The sequence below is a fragment of the Equus asinus genome, chromosome 6, assembly GCF_041296235.1.
Source record: "Equus asinus isolate D_3611 breed Donkey chromosome 6, EquAss-T2T_v2, whole genome shotgun sequence".
Taxonomy (NCBI): domain Eukaryota; kingdom Metazoa; phylum Chordata; class Mammalia; order Perissodactyla; family Equidae; genus Equus; species Equus asinus.
Genome location: NC_091795.1, coordinates 66,977,607 through 66,999,263, shown reverse-complemented (window position 1 = coordinate 66,999,263; position 21,657 = coordinate 66,977,607). Strand labels below are relative to the sequence as shown.

Sequence of the window (21,657 nt, the reverse complement as noted above, 5' to 3'; positions counted from 1 at the left end):
GAAGTTACGAACTCCCTGCTCTGGTTTCCTTTGCCTTAGGGGCTCCCTTGCTTGATTCTTGCTGTTACATGCCCACCCTTCTCCCGGGATACATTCATCCTTTGTTAAAACCCATGACCTCCTTAAAATAGCTGAGACAATCTGGCCTTTTTCCAAAATAATTTTACTAAATAACAAAATAAGTTAATGAAAGAGAAAAAAAGAGAGAGAGAGAGAGAGAGGGCCGGCCCTGTGGCGCAGCATGTTTCACTGCTTGGCGGCCCAGGGTTCGCCAGTTCAGATGCCGAGTGCGGACATGGCACTGCTTGGCAAAAGTGCCATGCTGTGGTAGGTGTCCCATATATAAAGTAGAGGAAGATAGGCACGGATGTTAGCTCAGGGCCAGTCTTCCTCAGCAAAAAGAGGAGGATTGGCAGTAGTTAGCTCAGGGCTAATCTTCCTCAAAAAACAAAAAAAAAAAGAGAGAGAGAGAAACACAACAGAAAACACAAATATAGTCCCTTATCCGAAGCCCAGCAACTGGTTTCAGATTATATTCTAGACCTCCACCCTCCTTTTGTGAGTTCAATATCACAAAGCTCCCAGATTCTGTGGCCAGCCCCATCTTTTTTGTTTTTGCATGTATAAAAACTCCATCCTGGGGGCTGGCCTGGTGGTGTGGTGGTTGGGTTCGTCTGCTGCGCTTTGGTGGCCCAGGGTTTGCGGGTTCAGATCCCAGGTGCGAACCTACACACTGCCCATCAAGCCATGCTGTGGCAGTGTCCTATATACAAAATAGAGGAAGATTCACAGATGTTAGCTCAGCAACAATTTTCCTCATGCAAAAAGAGGAGGATTGGCAACAGATGTTAGCTCAGGACCAATCTTCCTCACCAAAAGAAAAGAAAAGAAAAGAAAAAAGAAAATTCCATCCTGAAGTTGAGACAAAACCCAACTCTCTATCTCATCTATAGCTCTCGTGCAGCATCCACTTCCCTTCAGCTAAATGGTGGGACACTGGTGAGACTGACACAGGGAACATCCTGAGCCTTTAGGCAATCCTTTACCACGGTTCTTTAATCACAACAGCCTTACCAGGAGCTATTACCCATTGGAGGACTGGATTGGCCCTGGGATTTCTGGCATCGTCTGTGAGACACTTCCTTAGTAATGAGGATGGCTGGAATAGAGAGAAGGGACTTAATAAATATGAAGCCCTTAACGTGTGCGAAACACTTGATATACTTATTAGCACAAGTCTTTGCTGTAGGTGTCAATCACTAGTCATATTTTGTAGAATTTGAGGCTCAGAGGGGTTAAGTAACTCGCTCAAGGTCTTAAAGCTGAATAGCCAAATTAGAGTGAAGTTTGGGCTGGTTGTTGACAATTCTGTGATCTGGACCACGCAGCATAGGAGGTAGAAGTGATTTTACTTTCTTTGAAGGTACAGGCTTTTCTACCCTCCCTTGTCTGGTTGGAGGGTTTCTTTCAATCTACAAACGTCTGCTGAACTCCCTTAGGTGCATACCTCTTTGGTGTTAGGAGGTACAAACATTTCATAGACAAAGCCCTTGCATTTAACGCTGCACCTGATTCCCTAACTATACTGAGCCCATCATTCATTGGCATTTATTCTTTCAGATATTGAGCACACTATGTAGATCACACCGGTTCAGGAGCTGGAGGCAGAAGAGGCTAACTACACAGAATCTAGAGGAACAAAGGGACCCAGGTTCTGCCACCACCATTGCCTCCTGCTCCTCCCTACCACGTCTGTGAGACCTTTCATGGGGGGCTTCTGGTTAAGGCTGTTCCTAAGGGGAGGAGGTGGGTATGGATGGAGGGCATTTTCTTGGCACCTTTGTCCATTTATTGTGGCACAGGCATCACAAATGCCTGGGAAGGTGTACAAAGATGGGAAATTGAGACAGGCAGCCAAGGAACTATCAGAAATACAGAAATATTTGAAATACAGAAATTGTTCATTTATTTAAAAATAACAGGAAAACTCCTTAAAGCTTATGATCCATTCCTTTGCAGTTTATGGTTACCAGGTGGCCTGTTCACTTGGTAAAAGGCTTCCTGGTTTAGACAATTCTAGCCCAGAGGAATGGGGCTGAATTACAATCCCAGTACTGCTGCCGGTTTACTGATGACTTCAGGTGAATTATTCAACCTATTTATGTGTCAGCTCAGAAATGGAGAGAGTGATGTCAGATGTATCACAATATGTTTTTGGTGGGATCTCCAGTAAAAGGATTATGATAAACAACAGCTATGCAGTGTGCATAACAGAACACTTTTGCGTTTTTCTCTGGGTCAAAAGAGCGAACTGACACAGGCTCACAATTTGACACATGGCATAAAACCCTTGAGAATCTGAAACTTTCTGGAGGTAAAAAAAAAAACCAAAACAGACACCTGTTATTTGCATAGTGCTCTATGCTGAATGGTTTACAAAGCATTTTCAGATATTATCACAACTGATCCTCACCCCACCTGTGAAGTGGAATTAGTGTCCTCATTTTATAGATGAGGAAACTTGGGTCACACAATCAAGGTAATTCAGGCAAAGGTGCTTTATTTCTTATTTTATTTTTTACTTTGCTTCAGCTATGTAGAAAATTATTTTTTTCACCTCAATAATTTGTGATAACAGACCATCACAAATGCCATCAGCAGACAAACAAAATACAATCTTCTTTTCTGGGTACACCTCCCATCCCTGCACAGACCCCAAACCCCAACATATAGCTGTAAATCAACAGAAACTCCAAACAACCCACAACAACAGTAAAGGATCATCTTCATGTTTATTATACGACGACGTCTGGGAGTAGTTTGGAATGGATCGGTTTCTGAAAAGAAAGTTGTTTGTATTCCTTTGGGGGATAGCCAGCGAAGATGCAACTCCATTAGGTTTTTTATTTCTGTGAGGGTCTGAAGACTCAGAAAACAAGGATTTTTTTGAGAATTAGCATGGGAAAATAATAACTATTGAAAAGCTTTAGGCACATAACCAAGTTAACCGTCCAGCAACCAACAGCAAGCTGATTGACACTATCTCCTGCTTTGGGGTGGGTGATGATGAACTGTAGGGCCCCGTTCTCCTATGGACAAAGGAACCCCCCTCCCCCTTCTCTCCGCAGGGCGGCACTGTATACAGGGCTCGTCTAGGGGCAAGGCCTCCAGGTGTAGGGGAGTGGGTTCTGTTCAGCCGTTTGGGGTGAACGCTGATAGACGTGCCAGCGCAGTTAGGATGGACTTGGAAGAGAGCCAGTTTTTCTAGTCTAGTCCCCAGCTGGGTCTCCGCCTGGGGAAGCTGGAAGCACCTGGGGCCCCTCTGGCCCCGCCGCATTAACATCACCACGAGGAAGGCGCCCTGCTGCATGCACTTATTTGCATCCAAGTGTTTCCACCGAGACACGCACTCACGTGCTCAAGGTCACACATACTGAGACTCCCCAGGGACAGAAGCAGGGAGAAAGACCTGTCTCGGGGTGGGCAGGTGTCGGGGTACGCTGGGAGGGGGGGTAGGGGCTCCGGAGAGGCTGAACCCTTGCCTCCACTCCAATTCTCTAATACCCCTGGTCCGCGTTTGCGAGCGCTGGCCTCCGCTTCGGCCAGGACCCTTGCCCTAGGATCCCCCACTTCTAGTAAAGCCCCCCAAAACGCCCCCTCCCCGGTTCCCCGCTAGCCCCGCAGCGCCCGGACGTCCCCGGGCCAACCCACTCAGCCTCGCGAGCCCGGCGCCGGGGGCGGGCACCCGCCCCCACCCCTCGCGTCCCCTCCCCTCCACTTCCCCCTCCCCTCGCGCCCTCCCTCCCCTCCCCCACGTGGCGCGGCGGCGGCGGCGGCGGCGGCGGCGGCCGAGGCTGAGGCGGCGGCGGCGGGCGGGGCTCGGCTCGGGCTCCGCGGGCGGGCGGGCGGACATGGCGGCCAACATGTACCGGGTCGGAGGTAGGAAGGCTCGGCCCGACCCGGCCCGTCTGGGAGGGGGCTCCGGGAGGGGGGCTCGGGGCGAGTGCACCCTAACCGCAGGGAGCCACGGGCGCCCGGGCTGAGGGCGCAGGGGGCGGGGGGCGCCGGGGCCCGCAGAGGGGGCTCCCCACCCCCCCCAACTCTGCACTCCTCCTCCCTCCTTCCCCCACCGTGGCCGCCAGGGGCCTGGGCCCACGCACACCCCCTCACCCGCCCAGTGATTTAGGGCCAGGCCTATACTTGGAGGTATGGATTATCAGACGCCCCCCTCCATGAAACCCCCATAGGGGTAGGGGCCGTTGAGCCCCCCCCAGTAGCGTGGTCTTTCCTGCGTGGCTTCTGGCCAGTGGGGGTTGGAGAGGATGGGGGACATCCCCCGACCCTGGACTCCTTCTCCCCTTCAGTGGGAGTGTGGGGTGGGGGTGGGGGCGATGGGGGCCCAGCCAGGGGCACAGCTGGACAGGCCTGTTTGCGGGGACAGGGCCCTGCCCCTCTCCTTCCTCGCTCCCCCTTCCGTTGCTTATCCAGCCCCCCGAGAATGGGGCTTAGTAGGGCCAGGGCTCGGCAGCCCGAGGTGGGGAGTTGAGCTCTGCCTGGACGTTTGCTCTGCTGTCTGCCTCCTTCCCAGCCTTCTGCAGAAGAGAGAAATAAGGTCAAACAAACTTTCTCCCTACTCACGACGCCCTCCTCCCTCTTTCCTGGTAAAATAATAATTCAGATAAGTGGCGTGTTTGTGTGTGAGACTTGCTCTTCCTTCTCTGCTCATTAGCTGAGCTTCTGATGGATGGTGGTGGGAATGGCCTGGCTAAATGAGGCCACTTTGCAGAAGAGAGACGGGAAAGAGCCACTAAGATAGACAATAACAATGCAGCCCAGCCTCTCAAATAAACGCACAGTGGGAAGTTTCCAGTGAGCCTATTAGAGGAGAGGAAAGGCTACACTAGAAGATTTTTATCCTTTTTGTTGAAAGCCTGCAGCGATTTCTTTATAACAAGACCCTAAATGGATCTGGATTAAATATGGTAAAAGAGTATTAAAAAGATTCTGATGTCACCTCCAGAGAGCTCTGTCTCTCAGAAAGTGACCCCTCCTCCCCCTTTTTTCCACTCATCTTCCTAGATAGAGCTGAGGAAAAGTTTGTCGGTGTGCTTCCTCTTACCTGCTCTGGTCACCTGATTTTTTTTTTTTTTTTTTTTCTTAAAGTTGGTGATTGAAATGTGCTTTGGGCTGCTAAGCCTTTCAAGATGCTGTGAGTTTGTCTTAGGTCAGTAGTTTTATGTGAGAAGCATACTCCAGGGCAAATTGGATTGGAGGGAGAAGATGTGGAAGCAGTTAAGAGTGTGAAAGGCACATGTTTAGTCAGCCCTGACTACTCAAGGAAGAGAAGAGGTGTCTTTTTTATTATTAAAGAAATGACATGTGTGGGACAAAAGTCTAGGAGAACTTGATAAAACATTAATTGAAATGAAAATGCCAGGAAAATAAGAATCTGTGAATAGTGGGCACATGAGAGAATATTTTAAGGTTGTATTACTAAGTTTGCTTTTACCGGAGAATGAATTACATGCTTCATTTTGAATGTGAATTGCCTAATATAGAAAGGCATGGATTGACAAATGTGAACTTTTTGTTGAAAAGATTAAGCTCTTTACTTCCTTTAATTGCAGATTATGTCTACTTTGAGAATTCCTCCAGCAACCCATACCTAATCAGAAGGATAGAAGAACTCAACAAGGTATACACTTAGTGTTCTTGATAAAAATATTAAAAAATATTTGTTTTCCATTGAAGGGTAATTGGGTACAGGGCATAAGAGTTGATATTACTTTCAGTCCCAGACTCTTTGAAAGAAGAGATTTCAGATGAGAGAGTTATGCAAGATTCTGAATATGCTTTTGCTTTTTATAATTACCTCTGATATTAAATCTTGTTGCTGAATATTTAACATCTGTAGATTTCTTCGTATTGCTTAGAGCTTCTCAGAGCAGGTTACTCCTGTAACTCAGTCTCTTTTTATATTTAGAGTCATAATTTTTATTTCTCCCTTTTTAGTGAATTAATTTTTTCCTCTTCTAGCTTTAGAAGGAGGAAGCTGGGAAATATAATATTAAAGGGAATTTGTAAAATTCTGGGCTAGAACAATAAGAATACAGTTTTAGTATAGTATAAAGTAGGCCCAAGTAAGTAAAACTCACATTAAAGTTTGTCCCTGATCACAGGTGTCCAGGACATCAGAAACATTGTGACCATTTGCGGTAGCTGAGTTTTTACAATGTGGGCGCTCAAAAAGGATTGCAAACAACATGGACCATAGATTTCTAATGATGCTCTGCTTTCCTCCAAATACTTTGATGGTTATTTGTGTAGCTTATGAGGATTCATAGGGTTAAAATATTTGGGGCTATCTAGCTAATACCTTTTCCCCCAAATACCTTCTGGAGACTGGTCCAGTTATAAGCCCCGGGAACCCAAGTCTGGCTGAGGGCATTCCTGACTTATAAGCCTTAAGATCTTGATTTGCTTCTGGGGATACTCCAGGGACCTTGCATTTTAAAAACTTCTGTAGTGTTTGAGACTACAACCCAATGAAGAGAATGGCCTCAGGATTATATCAGTCTGTGGGTGAGAACTCTTGGGATGTCATTCTGATCTGCTGCTCTTTTATGTTGTTGATGTAAGAGTTTAGGCAACTCTAAAGCCTATCAGTTTGTTTAGAAAGTTCATTGGGATTCAAAGAGAATTGTTGGCCTGTGAGGCCCCTATTCTCTGACTGCTCACTGTCCCTCTTTGACCTCTTGCTGTACTCTCTGCCTTTCTCATTGGCTCCAAGCACGGTAGACTCTTGACTGTTTCTCACATGCACTCACCTTAGGACCCTCTAGTTGTTTCTGGTCCCCCGTACCGTGCTCTTTTTTCCATATTATTTATCATCTTTCAATATACTTAATTATTGTGTTTATTTTCATTGTCTTGTTTTCCCTAACTAGAATGTAAGCTCTATGCGTAGTGATCTTTTCTGATCACTAATGTATCCCAAGTGCCTTAGAATAGTGGCTGGCATGTAGTTCAGGCATTTAGTAAATATTTTTGAATTAATGAATTTCTCAAATGTCTAATGTTAATACTTGTACATAGCTTTACTGTTTATGAAGTATTTTGACTCATTCATTGTATAGGTATTTCTGAGGACCTGCTACTTGCCAGACACTTTTAGATAGGCACTTTTAGGAATTCAGGGGTGAACAAAAATAGGTGCAGTAGTGGAGACAGACATCAGCCAAATAATCCCACAAGTAGAGGGAAAATTGCAGCTCTGCTGAATTTACAAACATCAGAGCATGGTTGCCCTGGAAGCGTATAATCTGGGGATTCACATTTGTTACCTCTTTTGAGCCTTTCATTAACCTTAACCTTTGAAGGTAAATGCATCATGGATTGTTGTCCTGAGGCACACAGTGGTTAAATGACTGTGTTACACATCCAGCTTGAACCTGAGTCATTTCACACTCCTTTATCGTTATATTACCATTCACTTCAAGAGTACCCCCCCCCCCCCCACCTTCCTCACCTTCTACCTGCCTCTCTGCCTTCAGCAAAGGGTCATTAATATAATAATGGTTCTTTGAGGGCTGGTGATGACTGAAGTGTGAGAGATGGGATTCTCTGTAATTTCAGGGAATGGTATTATGAATGGATGGAGTACTGGTAAATAAGAACTGAGATTGGCCAAATATTAAATATTTATGTGGGACCTTTATTTCTGAAGGCATGTGAAAAAGATATCTCATTTTAAATAATTCATTAAACAAATATTATTGAGTACTTACTATGTAGCAGGCATTATGCTAGGCTCAGAGATTCAGCAGTGAACAATATGTACACAGTCTGCCCACACAGAGTTTACGTTCTCATGAGGGAGACACATGAAAAGACAAGTTAATAGGCATGAAGAAAATAGTGATAAATGATGTTAACTTCTAAGAAGGAAAGAAGCAAGAGCCTTGACATAGAAAAGAACAGAGGTCACTTCTTTTAGATAGGGAGAGAAAGGACTTTAAGGCCATTGAAGTTGAGGCTTAAAGGATGAGAAAGAGGTAGCCGTGGGAGAGAGGCCACAAGAGTATTCCAGAAAGGCCCTGAGAGGATCAGAGGTCAAGTTGGCTAAAAGGGGAAAGTTAACATGATTGGAAAGTCCAAGTAATGAATTAAAGTACACTTGATATATTCTAATTGATAAGCCAAAACAAGAAGGGACATTAACCATCTTCTAAATAGAATGTGTTTTTTAACAAAATTCCTAGGATAAGGTGTCAATCACCATTTTTATATAAAATTCACTTTTATAGGATGATGGTCCCTGTTTTTAAAAAAACCCTATTTGAAATGTTACTTGCTCAGTTTGAAAGCAGGAGTACAGTATTTTTTTTTTGATTACAAAAATAGATTTTTTTTTTTGGCTTGAGGAAGATTAGCCCTGAGCAAACATCCGTGCCAGCCTTCCTCTGCTTTATGTGTGGGTTGCTGCCGCAGCATGGCTGACAAGTGGTATAGGTCCATGCCTGGGAGCCAAACCCACGAACCCAGGCTACTGAAGCAGAGTGTGCCAAACTTAACCACTATGCCACAGGGCGAGCCCCAGAAATAGATTTTTGTCTCAATTTTTCCCCAAATAGTTTGGGAACTTTTAGGTACAAAACTAAATATCAGTTGATGAACACAGTTTAACATTGTTTATCTTATATTGCATCTTTTACTTTCCCCTAATTCGTACTTAGATATAGTGAAGATGATCTTTTAGGGGAAGAATATAAGGTTAAAATGGAAAACAATTTTTTGGTAAATTTAGTCACTATCTAGGTTGAGTGTTGCTCTTGTTTCTGAAGACTGAGTCTGCACACATGTTGAAAGAAAGCTTTGCACACACAATAATGATGGTGTAGTCTTAGGAAATTTTGGAAGTTATGCTTGTAGATAAATTTAATGTTATTTGCAATTGATTTTTTGGTGTGTATATTGTATAATTTATATGTATCTTCATGTTCTGTATATTTTATTAGCCATCTACCTTGCTCTGAGATTCATTTTATTTATTTATTTATTTATTTATTTTTGCTGAGATTCATTTTAATGGTTAGAGTCTTTATTTTTTTTGGTAGGTGGAGCGGTGTCACTAACTTTTGGGCATCTGATGAGCCCCCCCCCTTCCTACCCCCAATCTATATTTGCACATATGAGATTTTGCACATAATTTCAGGAGATTCCCTCAAAGCCTTTTTATGGAACCCAAGTTAAGACCCTTCCTGCCATTTGGGATCTGTTGGGAATAAGGACAGAAATTGGGAAAGGAAATTCCTCCCTTTTTTTTTTCTTGGAGGAAGATTGGCCCTGAGCTAACTGCTGCCAATCCCCCTCTTTTTGCTGAGGAAGACTGGCCCTGAGCTAACTTTTGTGCCCATCTTCCTCTACTTTATGTGTGGGACGCCTGCCACAGCATGGCTTGTCACGCAGTGCCATGTCCGCACTGGGGATCCGAACTGGCAAACCCCGGGCCGCCGAAGCGGAACATGTGCACTTAACCGCTGCGCCACTGGGCCAGCCCCAGGAAAGTCCCTTTTCCACTTGGTCTTCAGTTCGAGCAAACTATGGACTTTCTGACGTAGAAAGTGTTTTTGTTTTTTTTTAAATAATATACTTTCTAAGCCTGGTATAGAAACAGACATGAGTATGATGTTAAGAGCCTCTTGTTGTGAGAGGGTATTTTAGTAAACGTGTTTGATAGAATAGAGATTTAAGAGGCTGCAACCTAAATGGAGGAAAGAACACAGGAAAGAATTTGATGTTCATTCTGGGTTCTTTTTTATACATGTCCCCACTTTTTCCACCTGTGGGCTTTTGCTCAGGTCTTTCTTTTTTCTTAGATTACTCAGTCCTCCAAGCTTTGCCTGTTGGACTTCTTTCCTAGCCGACTTAGGATCCTCCACTGCATTTCCTCCTCCATCAAGCTTTTTCTGCCCCTCCCCCAACAGGTTGTGCTTCTTGCCTCCATGAGTGAGCAGTGGAGTTTGGAGGAGAAAGGAAGGAGTAAAGGAAAACGGTGCTGGGAATATTGTCACGAATGTTTTACCTTTATGCTTTAGCTGTGGGGAACTGGTGAAGGTTTCTAATCAGCTGGCCTCTGGAAGGTTGGAGAGAGGATGTATGAGCAGGCTTCCTTGCCATAGTGGAGGGTCTGAGGGCAGCACTCTGTGTCCACAGGGCTTAGGTCAGTGCTTGAGCACATGGAAAGGGCTCAGGAGAAATTTGATGAGTTGAAAGAATAACCAGACTTTATATATGCTAAATATTTAACCTAGGTCTTTAGAGCAGTACTTCTCAAACTATTAGTAGTGAAGGATTTTTAAGAATTGTCACTATCTCAGACTGCTTTTATAACATCAACAAAAATTTAAAATAAGCTTATGAGAATGCAAGCCCCCATTTTTTCACTAAGTTCAATAGATAAAAAATTAACTCTCAAATGTTATAATACACTTACTCTCAATCCTGTACTTATTTCATTACACAGTCACAGTTGTGGACTGGGCCTTGGACCACAATTTGAGTAGCTCAGCTTTAGAGGAATGCTCGAGGTTCTGTGTGTGTGTATTGTAGAGGCGAAGAGGAATACTGGAGTTGTAAACTACCTGATGGCCAGGTGTGTGCGTGGTTCAGAAGAGAATATTTATTTTGAACTATGTCCCTTCACCCCAAGTAGCTTTAAGAATTTAATTAGCTTGTTAGAGTATCCCTATTATTTCAAGAAAAAATATTATTTCAAGAAAAAATATGTCTTGAAACTCCAGCTTTGGGTTTTTAATATGTGTTTGTCTCCAGAAGACAAAAATGATAAAGAAGTTATTATTGAAGTCATTGATAGATTTTATTTACAGGGAAATATTGGCCTGTTCATTTAGCAGGTTGCTGTGATCATTACTTATCGAGGATGTATTTGATCATAATATTGTGAATTATAGAAGCACTTTGGTTAGGATTTAATGATTGCAATTTTAAGGGGCAGTATTTCTGTAAGACTGTTTCTCACTCTAAAATACTGACGCTGAACTTCATAAAACTGACAAATTTACTGCACCACATATATATTCTTATTTCTTTATGTTTGACTGTATCTGTAAGCCCAGAGAAATTCTGAAAATTTGTTCTCAGCTTTATTTGAAATTGGAAATCACAATAGCATTTTATTATAATCTATGGTTTTACAAGAAAGTTTATAATGAATGATTGACCTTCTTGAAAGCTCTCAATTCATAAAGCACAGGAGCGTGGGAGCTGGGCCCCAGCTGCAGTAAATTGCAACCTAACTGAATATTGATTGTATTCTCGACTGTAGTCAGAAAGAAAGAAGAGCTTCAGTGTTCACAGACTCAGGGTTTCTAATACTTTTATACGTGAAGGTAAACTAAGTACCACTAAGAAGATTGACTCTTATGGATTCATAGACTCCTTGGGCTGGAGAATGCTTTTCCAGGTCGTCTGGTGCATCCTGCAGGTTGGCTGCACTGCACCTACAGAGCTTCACCATCAGTCGAACACGGGGCTGTTTAGGAGAAATGATTGTAACCAGCCTGTGCTTCTGGGAGTGGGTTTGGAGGAGATATGTTTAACTGTCTTAAGTTATGTTGTGGCTGTTTAAGTTTTCGGGATTAGTTTCTTACAGCTAATCAGATTTGACTATGCCTGGCTTTAGTCATTAAAGCGATCTGATCACTTTAGTTTAATTGATGCCAGTGAGTTCTTTTATGTTTGACATTTCAGTTTCACTTGGAACCTGAACAAGTGTTGCTCATCCTCATTTGAATTTTTTAAGCTCTCTGATTATCCTGCAGTTGTGGTCGGCACAGTGTAAATGAGAGGGATCTTATAATTGTGCTGTATCTAGTTTTGTTTTATAAACTATTTGAATCTAATATTCAGTACAGAATGACTTTTATTTTTCTTATTTCTTAGACTGCAACTGGCAACGTGGAAGCAAAAGTAGTGTGCTTTTATAGACGACGAGATATTTCCAACACACTTATAATGCTTGCAGACAAGCATGCTAGTAAGTTAATTGTCTTTTTCTTGGATTAACAAAAAATGTTTTAAGCTTTCATTTTCTTTGATGTGAGGAAAAATACTTTTTATTGCCTGTCGCTTTTTGCTTTCACATTTGTCTTTCTCTTAGTTTAGATGGGAGTAATTTTTTGGGTGGTGCTTGGTTTTAGTATATTTTTTTAGGTTGCGTCATATGTTTGTTAATTAGTGAAAATGTTGAAATAGAAGTCTTTGCAAGTAGGCTTTAGTGGACAATCAGGACAATGTTTTGCCATCTCCCATTTTGGATGATGGTTTGAGGGTACAGATATGAGGAAATTTATACTTCACTGGTATTTTTTTGGAGGACATTTTTCTTTCTCTAAAATAACTGAGTAATATTTATATTTTTAAAAATTCTGAGTATTTATCATATGTTTATAGTGTTAGGTATGTATGAAAATAAAAGTTTGCCTGAAAAAGAAGGGCAAAGTGATATTTAGATAATGAAAATTTCTGTGGATAGCAGCTCTCAGTGCTTCTTTGTAGTTTAATCTTTATTCTGTGTGTTTTTTCCCCAATCAATAGCTTTGACATATTTTAGCCCCTTTGATTTTTTTAATTTTAGCTTTTTTTTTTTGATGAGGGAGATTGGCCCTGAGCTAACATTTGTTGCCAGTCTTCCTCTCTTTGGTATGTGGGACGCTGCCACAGCATGGCTTGATGAGCGATGTGTAGATCCGTGCCTGGAATCTGAACCCACAAACCCCGGGCTGCCGAAGAGGAGTGTGCAAACTTAACCACTACGCCACCAGGCTGGCCATAATTTTAATTTTTTAAAACAAGCTCAATCATGAAGATTTAAGTTTTAAGAAAGAAGGGTTGTTGAATATAAGTTCTTTATTTTGAAAGCCATTTTTGTCCCATAAAATACGTAATGAGAATAGGACCATGCGTATGTGTATTTTCCAGTTTGATACTTTGATCCGTAATGCTGTGGTCTTGGGGATCCTGAGAAACTTTTGAAATGTTTTGGTAATGGGGTAAGGGACACTTGTGTGCACAGGTTTTTTCCGTGTCTGCGTGAGAATTATTTCCTCACTGTGTCGCCAGGTTAACCAGGCAGATTGGTTATCTCATAAGTTAAATTCCTACTGGGTTTTCTGCTGTAGTTCACAGTGTTTTTCAGTTTCTTTCTATGTTTGTATAGAAGGTGGTCATTATGATATGGGTGGTTCTGTAATATTTACAAATTATATATTGACAGATTCAGGACATTCATATTTGTCTCTCATATATGAGACCAAAACATTGCTTTTTAAAATGATGTACTAATCAGCTATTTTAGAAATAGCCAAAATCTATAAATTCAATGTATTACTAAAGCGTCCATGCAAACTTATTTGGATTTTATTTACCATTTACAACATATAAGCTTAAGAAAGATAAATGTCTCATTTATTTTCATATACTTTTGTTTTTTAAAGATTGGCACCTGAGCCAACATCTGTTGCCAATGGTTTTTTTTTTTTTCCCCTGTCTGCTTTTTCTCCTGAAATCCCCCCAGTACACAGCTGCATATTTTAGTTGTGGGTCCTTCTAGTTGTGGCATGTGGGACGCTGCCTCAGCGTGGCCTGACGAGTAGTGCCATGTCCGCGCCCAGGATCTGAACCGGTGAAACCCTGGGCTGCTGAAATGAAGTGCGAGCACTTAACCACTTGGCCACGGGGCCGGCCCTATTTTCATATACTTTTGTATTTGATTTAGCATCTAAAGTTATTGCTGCAAAGGTCGTGAGGTGGAGAGATTGTCTGGGGGTCTGCTGACTGTTTATGGAGGATCTTAGCATGCCTGCATCTGTGTGCTGTTTTAGGCTTATATATGTAGGAAATCAGTTATTTCAGAATTGGTTAGGCTCTTGGTATTGACTCAAAGAAACCACCTTTTTTTTTTTTAAGAAACCAAATTTTAAGGGACTTAAGAATCAGTCAGATATGGCAGTCGTGCATTTTAGAGAAAAACCTGGGTTCTGAGTCTGGTTTGCTGCTTACTGCTTGCCTTGGGAAAATTTCCTCTCACCCATCTCCATTTTCCTTATCTCTAAAATGAGATTGAAAACCATCACCTCAGTTTGAGTTATATATATTTTACCACAATAAAAAAAATTAAGGAAAAAAATTACACCAGCCTTGATATGAGGATTAAATGACTTAAGGAATGGCTCATAATGGGTGCTTAATAAATGTCTCTTGATTTTTCTACATCCTCAGTGATTTGTAGATCATCTCTTTGAGAGGATTATTTCTGTCTACATTTACCTTCGATCCATTATTTATTGATTTTATTCTCAAGGGTAACTATGTCTAGGTACAGTGGAGTTAGAGGTATCTTACTGTATTTCTGTTGGTATTAAATAAAACTTCAGGTGGGGAGAGGAAATAAAATTGCCTGATAGTTCATATTTTATGAAGAGGTTTTTTTTTTTTTCCCCTCTTTCTCCCCAAAGACCCCGGTACATAGTTGTATATTTGTTGTTGTGGGTCCTTCTAGTTGTGGCATGTGGGATGCTGCCTCAGCGTGGTTTGATGAGCAGTGCCATGTCTGCGCCCAGGATTCGAACCAGCGAAACGCTGGGCTGCCTGCAGTGGAGCACGTGAACTTAACCACTCGGCCACGGGGCCAGCCCCCATCTGAAGAGGTTTTAAGGGGGGGATTAATGGAAAGAGTGTCGTATATTAGAAAGATTTCAAAACTGGAGCCCTGGATGTGAGTGGCACTTAATTCTCCTGACCTTTAGTTTCTCCATTTAAAAAACTTTTCATTATGGACTCTCTCAAAACTTTTTATTACAGAAGAGTACAGAGAATAGTATAATCCACCTGATGTTTCCATTACTCTGCTTTAACAGTTATCAATACATTACCAATTGTGATTCATCTAGAATCCTATTTGATTGCCCCATTATTTTGAAGCTCACCAGAGAAGTCTTATCATTTCCTCTGTAAATATTTCAGTATGTGTTTCTAAATATAATGACCTCATTCAAACTTAAAGAAAGTGCTAAGAATATGCAAGGAACGCCCATATGCCGTTTACCCAGATTCAGCAATGAACATTTTGCCCTATTGACTTTATCGTTCTTTATATATGCTTATATATAAAATATGTTTATAGCTATGTATATATATTTTTTCCCTGAACCATTTGAGACTTTTTTCCTAAATGCAAGGAAATTCTTTTACGTAACCACACAGTATAGTAAACAAGTCAGGAAATCTAACATTTACACAAAATTATTATCTCATTCACAGTCCTTATTCGTCTTCCATGTCCCAACAGTGTTCTTTATAGCTTTATGTTTTTCCCATAGTCTAGAATAAAATCCAGGCTCACACATTGCATTTAGTTGTCATGTCTCCTTTACATGGAACCAGTCCTCAGCCTTTCTCTGTGTTTTTGGACCTTGACATTTTTGAAGAAGACAGGCTAGTTATTTTGTAGAATATGGCTCAATTTATGTTGGTCCAATGTTTGCTCATGATTAGATTCAAGTTATATATTGTAGGAATGCCACAGAAATGATGTTGGTTCTTCTCAGTACATTGTGTTAGGAGGCACATAATTGGTTTTGTCTTAATATTGGTGATGTTGAATTTGATGACTTGGTTAGGGTACTTTTACTTTGTATTCAGTAAGTTATTTTGGAGAGATACTTGGCACATATGTAAATATCTTGTTCTTGGTCAAACTTTAACCTACTCATTTTAGCATGCATTGATCATTTAGGATTCTTTAAACATTAGTATCACCAAATATCTAGTTTTCACATTTCTCCTATTATAATACTTTTTCTCTTTTATAGTTTGTTTAAATTGGAATCCAAATAAAGTTCATAGATTGTGATTGGTTGGTAGAACTCTTGTCTTTTTTTCCAGTTATGCCCCATTTCCCCTTCTCCTCAGCCCCTGGCAACCACTCATCTACTTTGTCTCTACAGATTTGCCTGTTCTGGACATCTCATAGAAATGGGATCATACGTGTTTTTTTGTGTCTGACTTTTTTTTTTTTTTTTTTTACTTAGCGCACTGTATTTAATGTTCTTCTATGTTGTGAAATGAATTCCTTCATTCTTTTTTTTTTGAGGAAGATTAGCCCTGAGCCAACTACTGCCAGTCTTCCCCCATTTGCTGAGGAAGCCTGGCCCAGAGCCAACATCCGTGCCCATCTTCCTCCACCTTACACGTGGGACACCCACCACAGCATGGCGCACCAAGCGGTGCCATGTCTGCATCTGGGATCCGAACCAGCAAACCCCGGGCCACCTAAGCGGAACGTGTGCACTTAACTGCTGCACCACCGGCCTGGCCCCCCTTCATTCTTTTTCATGGCTGGATGATATCCCATTGGATGGCTATGCCATATTTTGCTCTTCCATTCATCAATTGATGGACTGTTGGATTGTTTCCACTTTTGGCTGTTGTGACGTAACGCTGTTTTGAACATTCATGTACAAGTTTTTGTGTGGACATCCTTAATTCTTTTTTTTTAAGATTTTATTGTTTCCTTTTTCTCCCCAAAGCCCCCCGGTACATAGTTGTATATTCTTCGTTGTGGGTTCTTCTAGCTGTGGCATGTGGGACGCCGCCCCAGCGTGGTCCGATGAGCAGTGCCATGTCCGCGCCCAGGATTCGAACCAACGAAACACTGGGCCACCTGCAGCGGAGCGCGCGAACTCAACCACTCGGCCACGGGGCCAGCCCCCATCCTTAATTCTTTTAATCTATAGATACATATTCATATTCTCTCTCTTTCTATGTCTCTCAATATCTTGTGGAAGACACCAGGTCATTTTTCCTGTAGAGTTTCCTTTGGTCTAGATTTTGTTTATTGCATCTTTGTTGTGTCTTTTATCATGTTTCTCTGTAGATGGGTAGTTACATCCAGATTCTAGAGGATCTAAATCCAGATTTGCTTATTTGATTTTTGGGGTGGGGGAGAAGGGAGTGCAGGATTACTGCATAGGTAGTGTGTACTCCTGTCATGAGGTCTATAATGTATTGTTGCCGGTCTCTTTTTTTGACATTTTAATTTTTGAAATAATTTTAGACTTACAGAAAAATTATTAAAAATATTGCCAAGAATTCTCATATGCCCTTCACCCAGATTTCCCGAATGTTAACATTTTACTATAGTTGCTCTATTATTCTATTACATATTATTAGTATTTTTAAACCATTTGAAAGTAAGTTCCCGATGTATTTCCCACCCCTAAAGATACTTCAGTGTATATCTTCTAAGAACAAGGATATTCTCTTATCTCACCTCCACGTGATAGTACTCTAATCTGTAGTCTTATTCAGATTTTGCAAAATTTCCTAGTAATGCCTTTTATAACAAAAAATAAAGAATTTTTAAGCTATTTTTTTGTAATATTATCAACCATTGATTGATTGACCATTACGTTAATCTTTTAATTCATTAAAGTTGTAAACATTATGCTTTTAGTTCTATCATCCCCTCATTTGTTAGGTGGAATATTTCAAAGAGAATATTCCCTCTGTCAGCTATTAGGTTACTCTTCAGGTTCAGATCTTATAGGAAAGGCAGGTTAAATTGTTTTTTTTTTTTGAGGAAGATTAGCCCTGAGCTAACATCCGCCAATCCTCCTCTTTTTGCTGAGGAAGACTGGCCCTAAGTTGACATTCATGTCCATCTTCCTCTACTTTATATGTGGGACACCTACCACAGCATGGCTTGATGGGTGGTGCCATGTCTGCACCCGGGATCTGAATCGGCAAACCCCGGGCCACCGAAGTGGAACATGTGCACTTAACCGCTGCACCACCAGGCCAGGCCCAAGGCAGGTTAAATTCTTGGTGTGTTTTTTCCTCCTTTTAGTTACCAGTTTTCAAAAATAATGAGGTGGCTCCTGGCATCCTCCAAAGATCACCAATTCATTTCTTTTTTAGTTTTATCATGAGCTCAAGGATTTGGACATACTTTGTTTTTGCTGAGGAAGATTCACCCTGAGCTAACATCTGTTGCTCATCTTCCTCTTTTTGTATGTGAGCTGCCACCACAGCATGGCCCAGACGAGTGGTGCAGGTCCACACCTGTGAACCAAACCAGGCCGCCAAGGTGGAGTGTGCTGAACTTGACACTAGGCCACTGGGGCCAGCCCTGGACATATTTGATGTTCTCAGTCATTATCCTTATTAACATCCTTATTGATCTTCAGCCAGTGGGGTTACTTAGGTTGGCTCTTGAGTCATGTTGAAATGACCCCAGTAGTCTTTGTTATCTGACTGGCTTTCTGCTCTGACAAGATGTTCCAGGCTTCTCTTTTACACTTCTCGCCCCAGACCTCATCTCTTATGGAACCCCTTTTTCCTTTCAATGGGAAATGGTCTTAGAGAGCACAGTCTGAGCACTATGGGATGGACTGTCTTTTGAGAGAGGGTGGTGCTATATCCTGATTGCTGTGTACTTTAACAGATTAGACTATTTTCTGGTGTATTCTTCAGAATTAAAAGAAATCTGACTTGAGTACTTGTTACTGATTCTTCTTTTCTAAGGTAATTTCACTAAAAGCCAGTGCACATACTTTGTGTTTTAAAAGCAATCTTGGGGCCGGCCCAGTGGCTCAGTGGTTAAGTTCGCACATTCTGCTTTGGCGGCCCAGGGTTTGCTGGTTCGGATCTTGGGTGCAGACATGGCACCACCCATCAAGCCATGCTGAGGTAGGCGTCCCACATATACAGTAGAGGAAGATGGGCACGGATGTTAGCTCAGGGCCAGTCTTCCTCAGCAAAAAGAGCAGGATTGGCAGCAGATGTTAGGTTAGCGCTGATCTTCCTCAAAAAAACAAACAAAAAATAAATAAAAGCAATTTTCGTTCTCTTAATCTGTTAGAAATGGAATTTTGGATTAAAGAAGTGATGCCAATTTAGAGGTAACCGTGTCCACCCTAAACTGATGGACTCTTTGAAAATGAAGAATTTCGTTGGTACTCTTTATCTTATGTATATTTTAGATGTTTTTGACATATTGTGTACTTTTAGATTATGATTGTTAAAATGTAAAGCTATAGAAAATTGTTTGTGTCACCTTCATCTTTAACCTGTTAGGCAAAGATAAAGTGTTTATTTTACTTATAGCTCTTTTTGTTTCTTAGAATTTTCTTCCTAACTTTTCAGTGGTTGTGTAACTTACTCTGGGTTGAAGTTGTGACGTTGGAAAAAATGGAGTGAGTGAGAATAGTTCTTTTGCTTATTTTCATTCTGTGTGCCCCTGCCTTTCCACTCCAGCAGTTACACATTCAGAGCTTTGTGGAAGAGGAAGAGAGCAGAGATAGGAAGATTTATTTATACTTAGAATTATAAAACCAGAATTAGCTGTGGAAGAGAATTGGGGAGAAGCTGATCCTGCCTACTTTAAGTCCTGTTTATATAGTTTACCAACTTAGTGATGATTCTGGAATCTTTGTGTGATTATTGTATGTAGAATCAGAAAGTGGTATTGATTCTTAAATTTTTTTTTTTTTTTGAGGAAGATTAGCCCTGAGTGAACTACTGCCAATCCTCCTCTTTTTGCTGAGGAAGACTGGCCCTGAGCTAACATCTGTGCCCTTCTTTCTCTACTTTATACATGGGACGCCTACCACAGCATGGCTTTTGCCAAGCGGTGCCATGTCCGCATCTAGGATCCGAACCTGCGAACCCCGGGCCACCAAGAAGCAGAATGTGTGAACTTAACCACTGTGTCACTGGGCCGGCCCCTGATTCTTAAAAGTTTTTAAATTTTAAGAATTTTAAATATTAAATAATGAGACATTTTAGGATGTGGTAATATTATTAGGCAATAAGGTTATGATTTGTTTCAGGTAAAAGGTGAGGTGACTTCTATACCCAGTTCTTCCCACACCCTGGTCTGAGTCATTATGTTCTTGTAAAATGTTTTAGTGTCAAAAGGCATTTTGGGAACTTTATTTTTTAAGATTCATGCAGTATATGATTCAGAATCATTAAAAAGGTGTAGAGGGGCCAGCCCGGTTGCGTAGTGCTTAAGTTTGGCCTGGGGTTTCCAGGTTTGGATCCTGGGTGTGGACCTACACACTGCCCATCAAGCCATGCTGTGGTGGGGTCCCACATACAAAATAGAAGAAGACTGGCACAGATGTTAGCTCAGGGACAAGCTTCCTCACACGCACACATACATAAGATATAGAATGTTTAATATGTTTTATAGGATTTTTGGACTAAAATGGGATTTTATAAAAGAATTGACACCTCTTTTAAAAAGATATACAACCACTAATCACAGTTCGTTGTTACTTCAAAGTAACAAAGGAGCTGAAATGCTTGCACGTGCGTGTGCGTGGACTCGCTAGCAGGGCAGCAGTTATAGATTAAACTGATAGGTTGCACTAGGAGCTCTAAGATTTATTGTTGAGATTTTTCAAAATGGTAAATTACTCTTGGTAAGTTCTGAACAAAAGAAAATACAGTGTTTTCTGTTTTTATATGATGGCTGCATTCCTGGAAAATTCAGTTATACTAAAATCATACCCAAAATACTTTGTGTTCTCATACATAAAATGGAATTAACTCTACTCTCAGGTAACAGCATCTGTTTTTCACCTACATGAATGTCCAGAGAAACATGTGGAATCAGTGCTTTGGTCCTGGACTGTCCTGTGCTATATACTGGTACATCATGGGGTATCTAACATCCTTGTCTTCCGTCTCTGAGTTGTCAGTCCACTCCCGTTGTGGCACTCCTCCCTCCCCACTTCACCCTTTCCAAAAGGCTCCTTAGGATGTGGACTAGCACCCATCAGGAACCACTGCACCAAACTTAGCATCATGGACCAAAAACCAGGTCTCTCTCTCTATCATTCACTGTAATGCTGGGAACATGGAAGTTACTTGATATGTACAAATTAAAAAAAAAAATCCTTAATATTTCCCCTAATTCCCCAAAATTAGAGATAAAGTTTCAAGTAATAAAAAAGCTAAAACTATTTATATTCAGCTAGATTGATACTGTCTTGATCTGGAATGTAAGGGAGAATTTGACAATACCTAGCAAAATTAAAACTTGCTATTTCTATTACTGAATACTAACCATAGGCAAGTGCTCAAGGGAACCTGCCTTCTTAATAGCAAAAATATAAGACATCTGAGTGTCCAGCAAGAGTACCAGTCTAAACAAACTTTGTTTACTGCATATTCTGGAAGGCCTTCCAGCCATTTAAGTGAATGAAATAGATTTATACATAGCAACATAGACGGATGGCACAATATATGATTGAATTAAAAAATTAGATAAACATACAAGCTATAACCCCAATTTTGAAGCAAATATACAAAAAGTAAAATTTTATAGACATTCTGTGTGAATTTCTACATGTGTGTATATGTGATCTGCAGACACATATTGCCCCTAAAGCAAAACAGTTATCAGTATAGAACAGTCAGAATAAGAAAGTATTTTGGAAAATTAAAAAATGCTTATTGAAATAAAATAATAGAAGGGCTGAATAATGAAGACTGATGGATTTAAGTAATAAAAATAAATGAGAGACAGGGAGAAATTATTAAAGAGGAGAACATTTCCTCAGAGTT

The 21,657-nt window shown here is 41.2% G+C and overlaps 1 protein-coding gene across 7 annotated transcripts in view; it reads left to right on the top strand.

Moving 5' to 3' along the window:
* The window catches only part of MTA3 (metastasis associated 1 family member 3), a 192,678-nt gene that overhangs the window by 33,796 nt on the left and 137,225 nt on the right, over window positions 1-21,657 (top strand). For 2 of the 7 annotated variants that reach the window (XM_070512182.1, XM_044772302.2), the window contains exons 1-3: window positions 5,161-5,224; window positions 5,628-5,695; window positions 11,965-12,058. In XM_070512182.1, the coding sequence (XP_070368283.1) occupies window positions 5,176-5,224; window positions 5,628-5,695; window positions 11,965-12,058 (211 nt within the window). In that variant the 5' untranslated portion in view covers window positions 5,161-5,175. Of the gene's footprint in view, window positions 1-3,826; window positions 3,940-4,643; window positions 4,662-5,160; window positions 5,225-5,627; window positions 5,696-11,964; window positions 12,059-21,657 lie in introns of those variants that run through there. The other 5 variants (XM_044772308.2, XM_070512183.1, XM_044772303.2 and 2 more) reach the window with 4 other exon arrangements.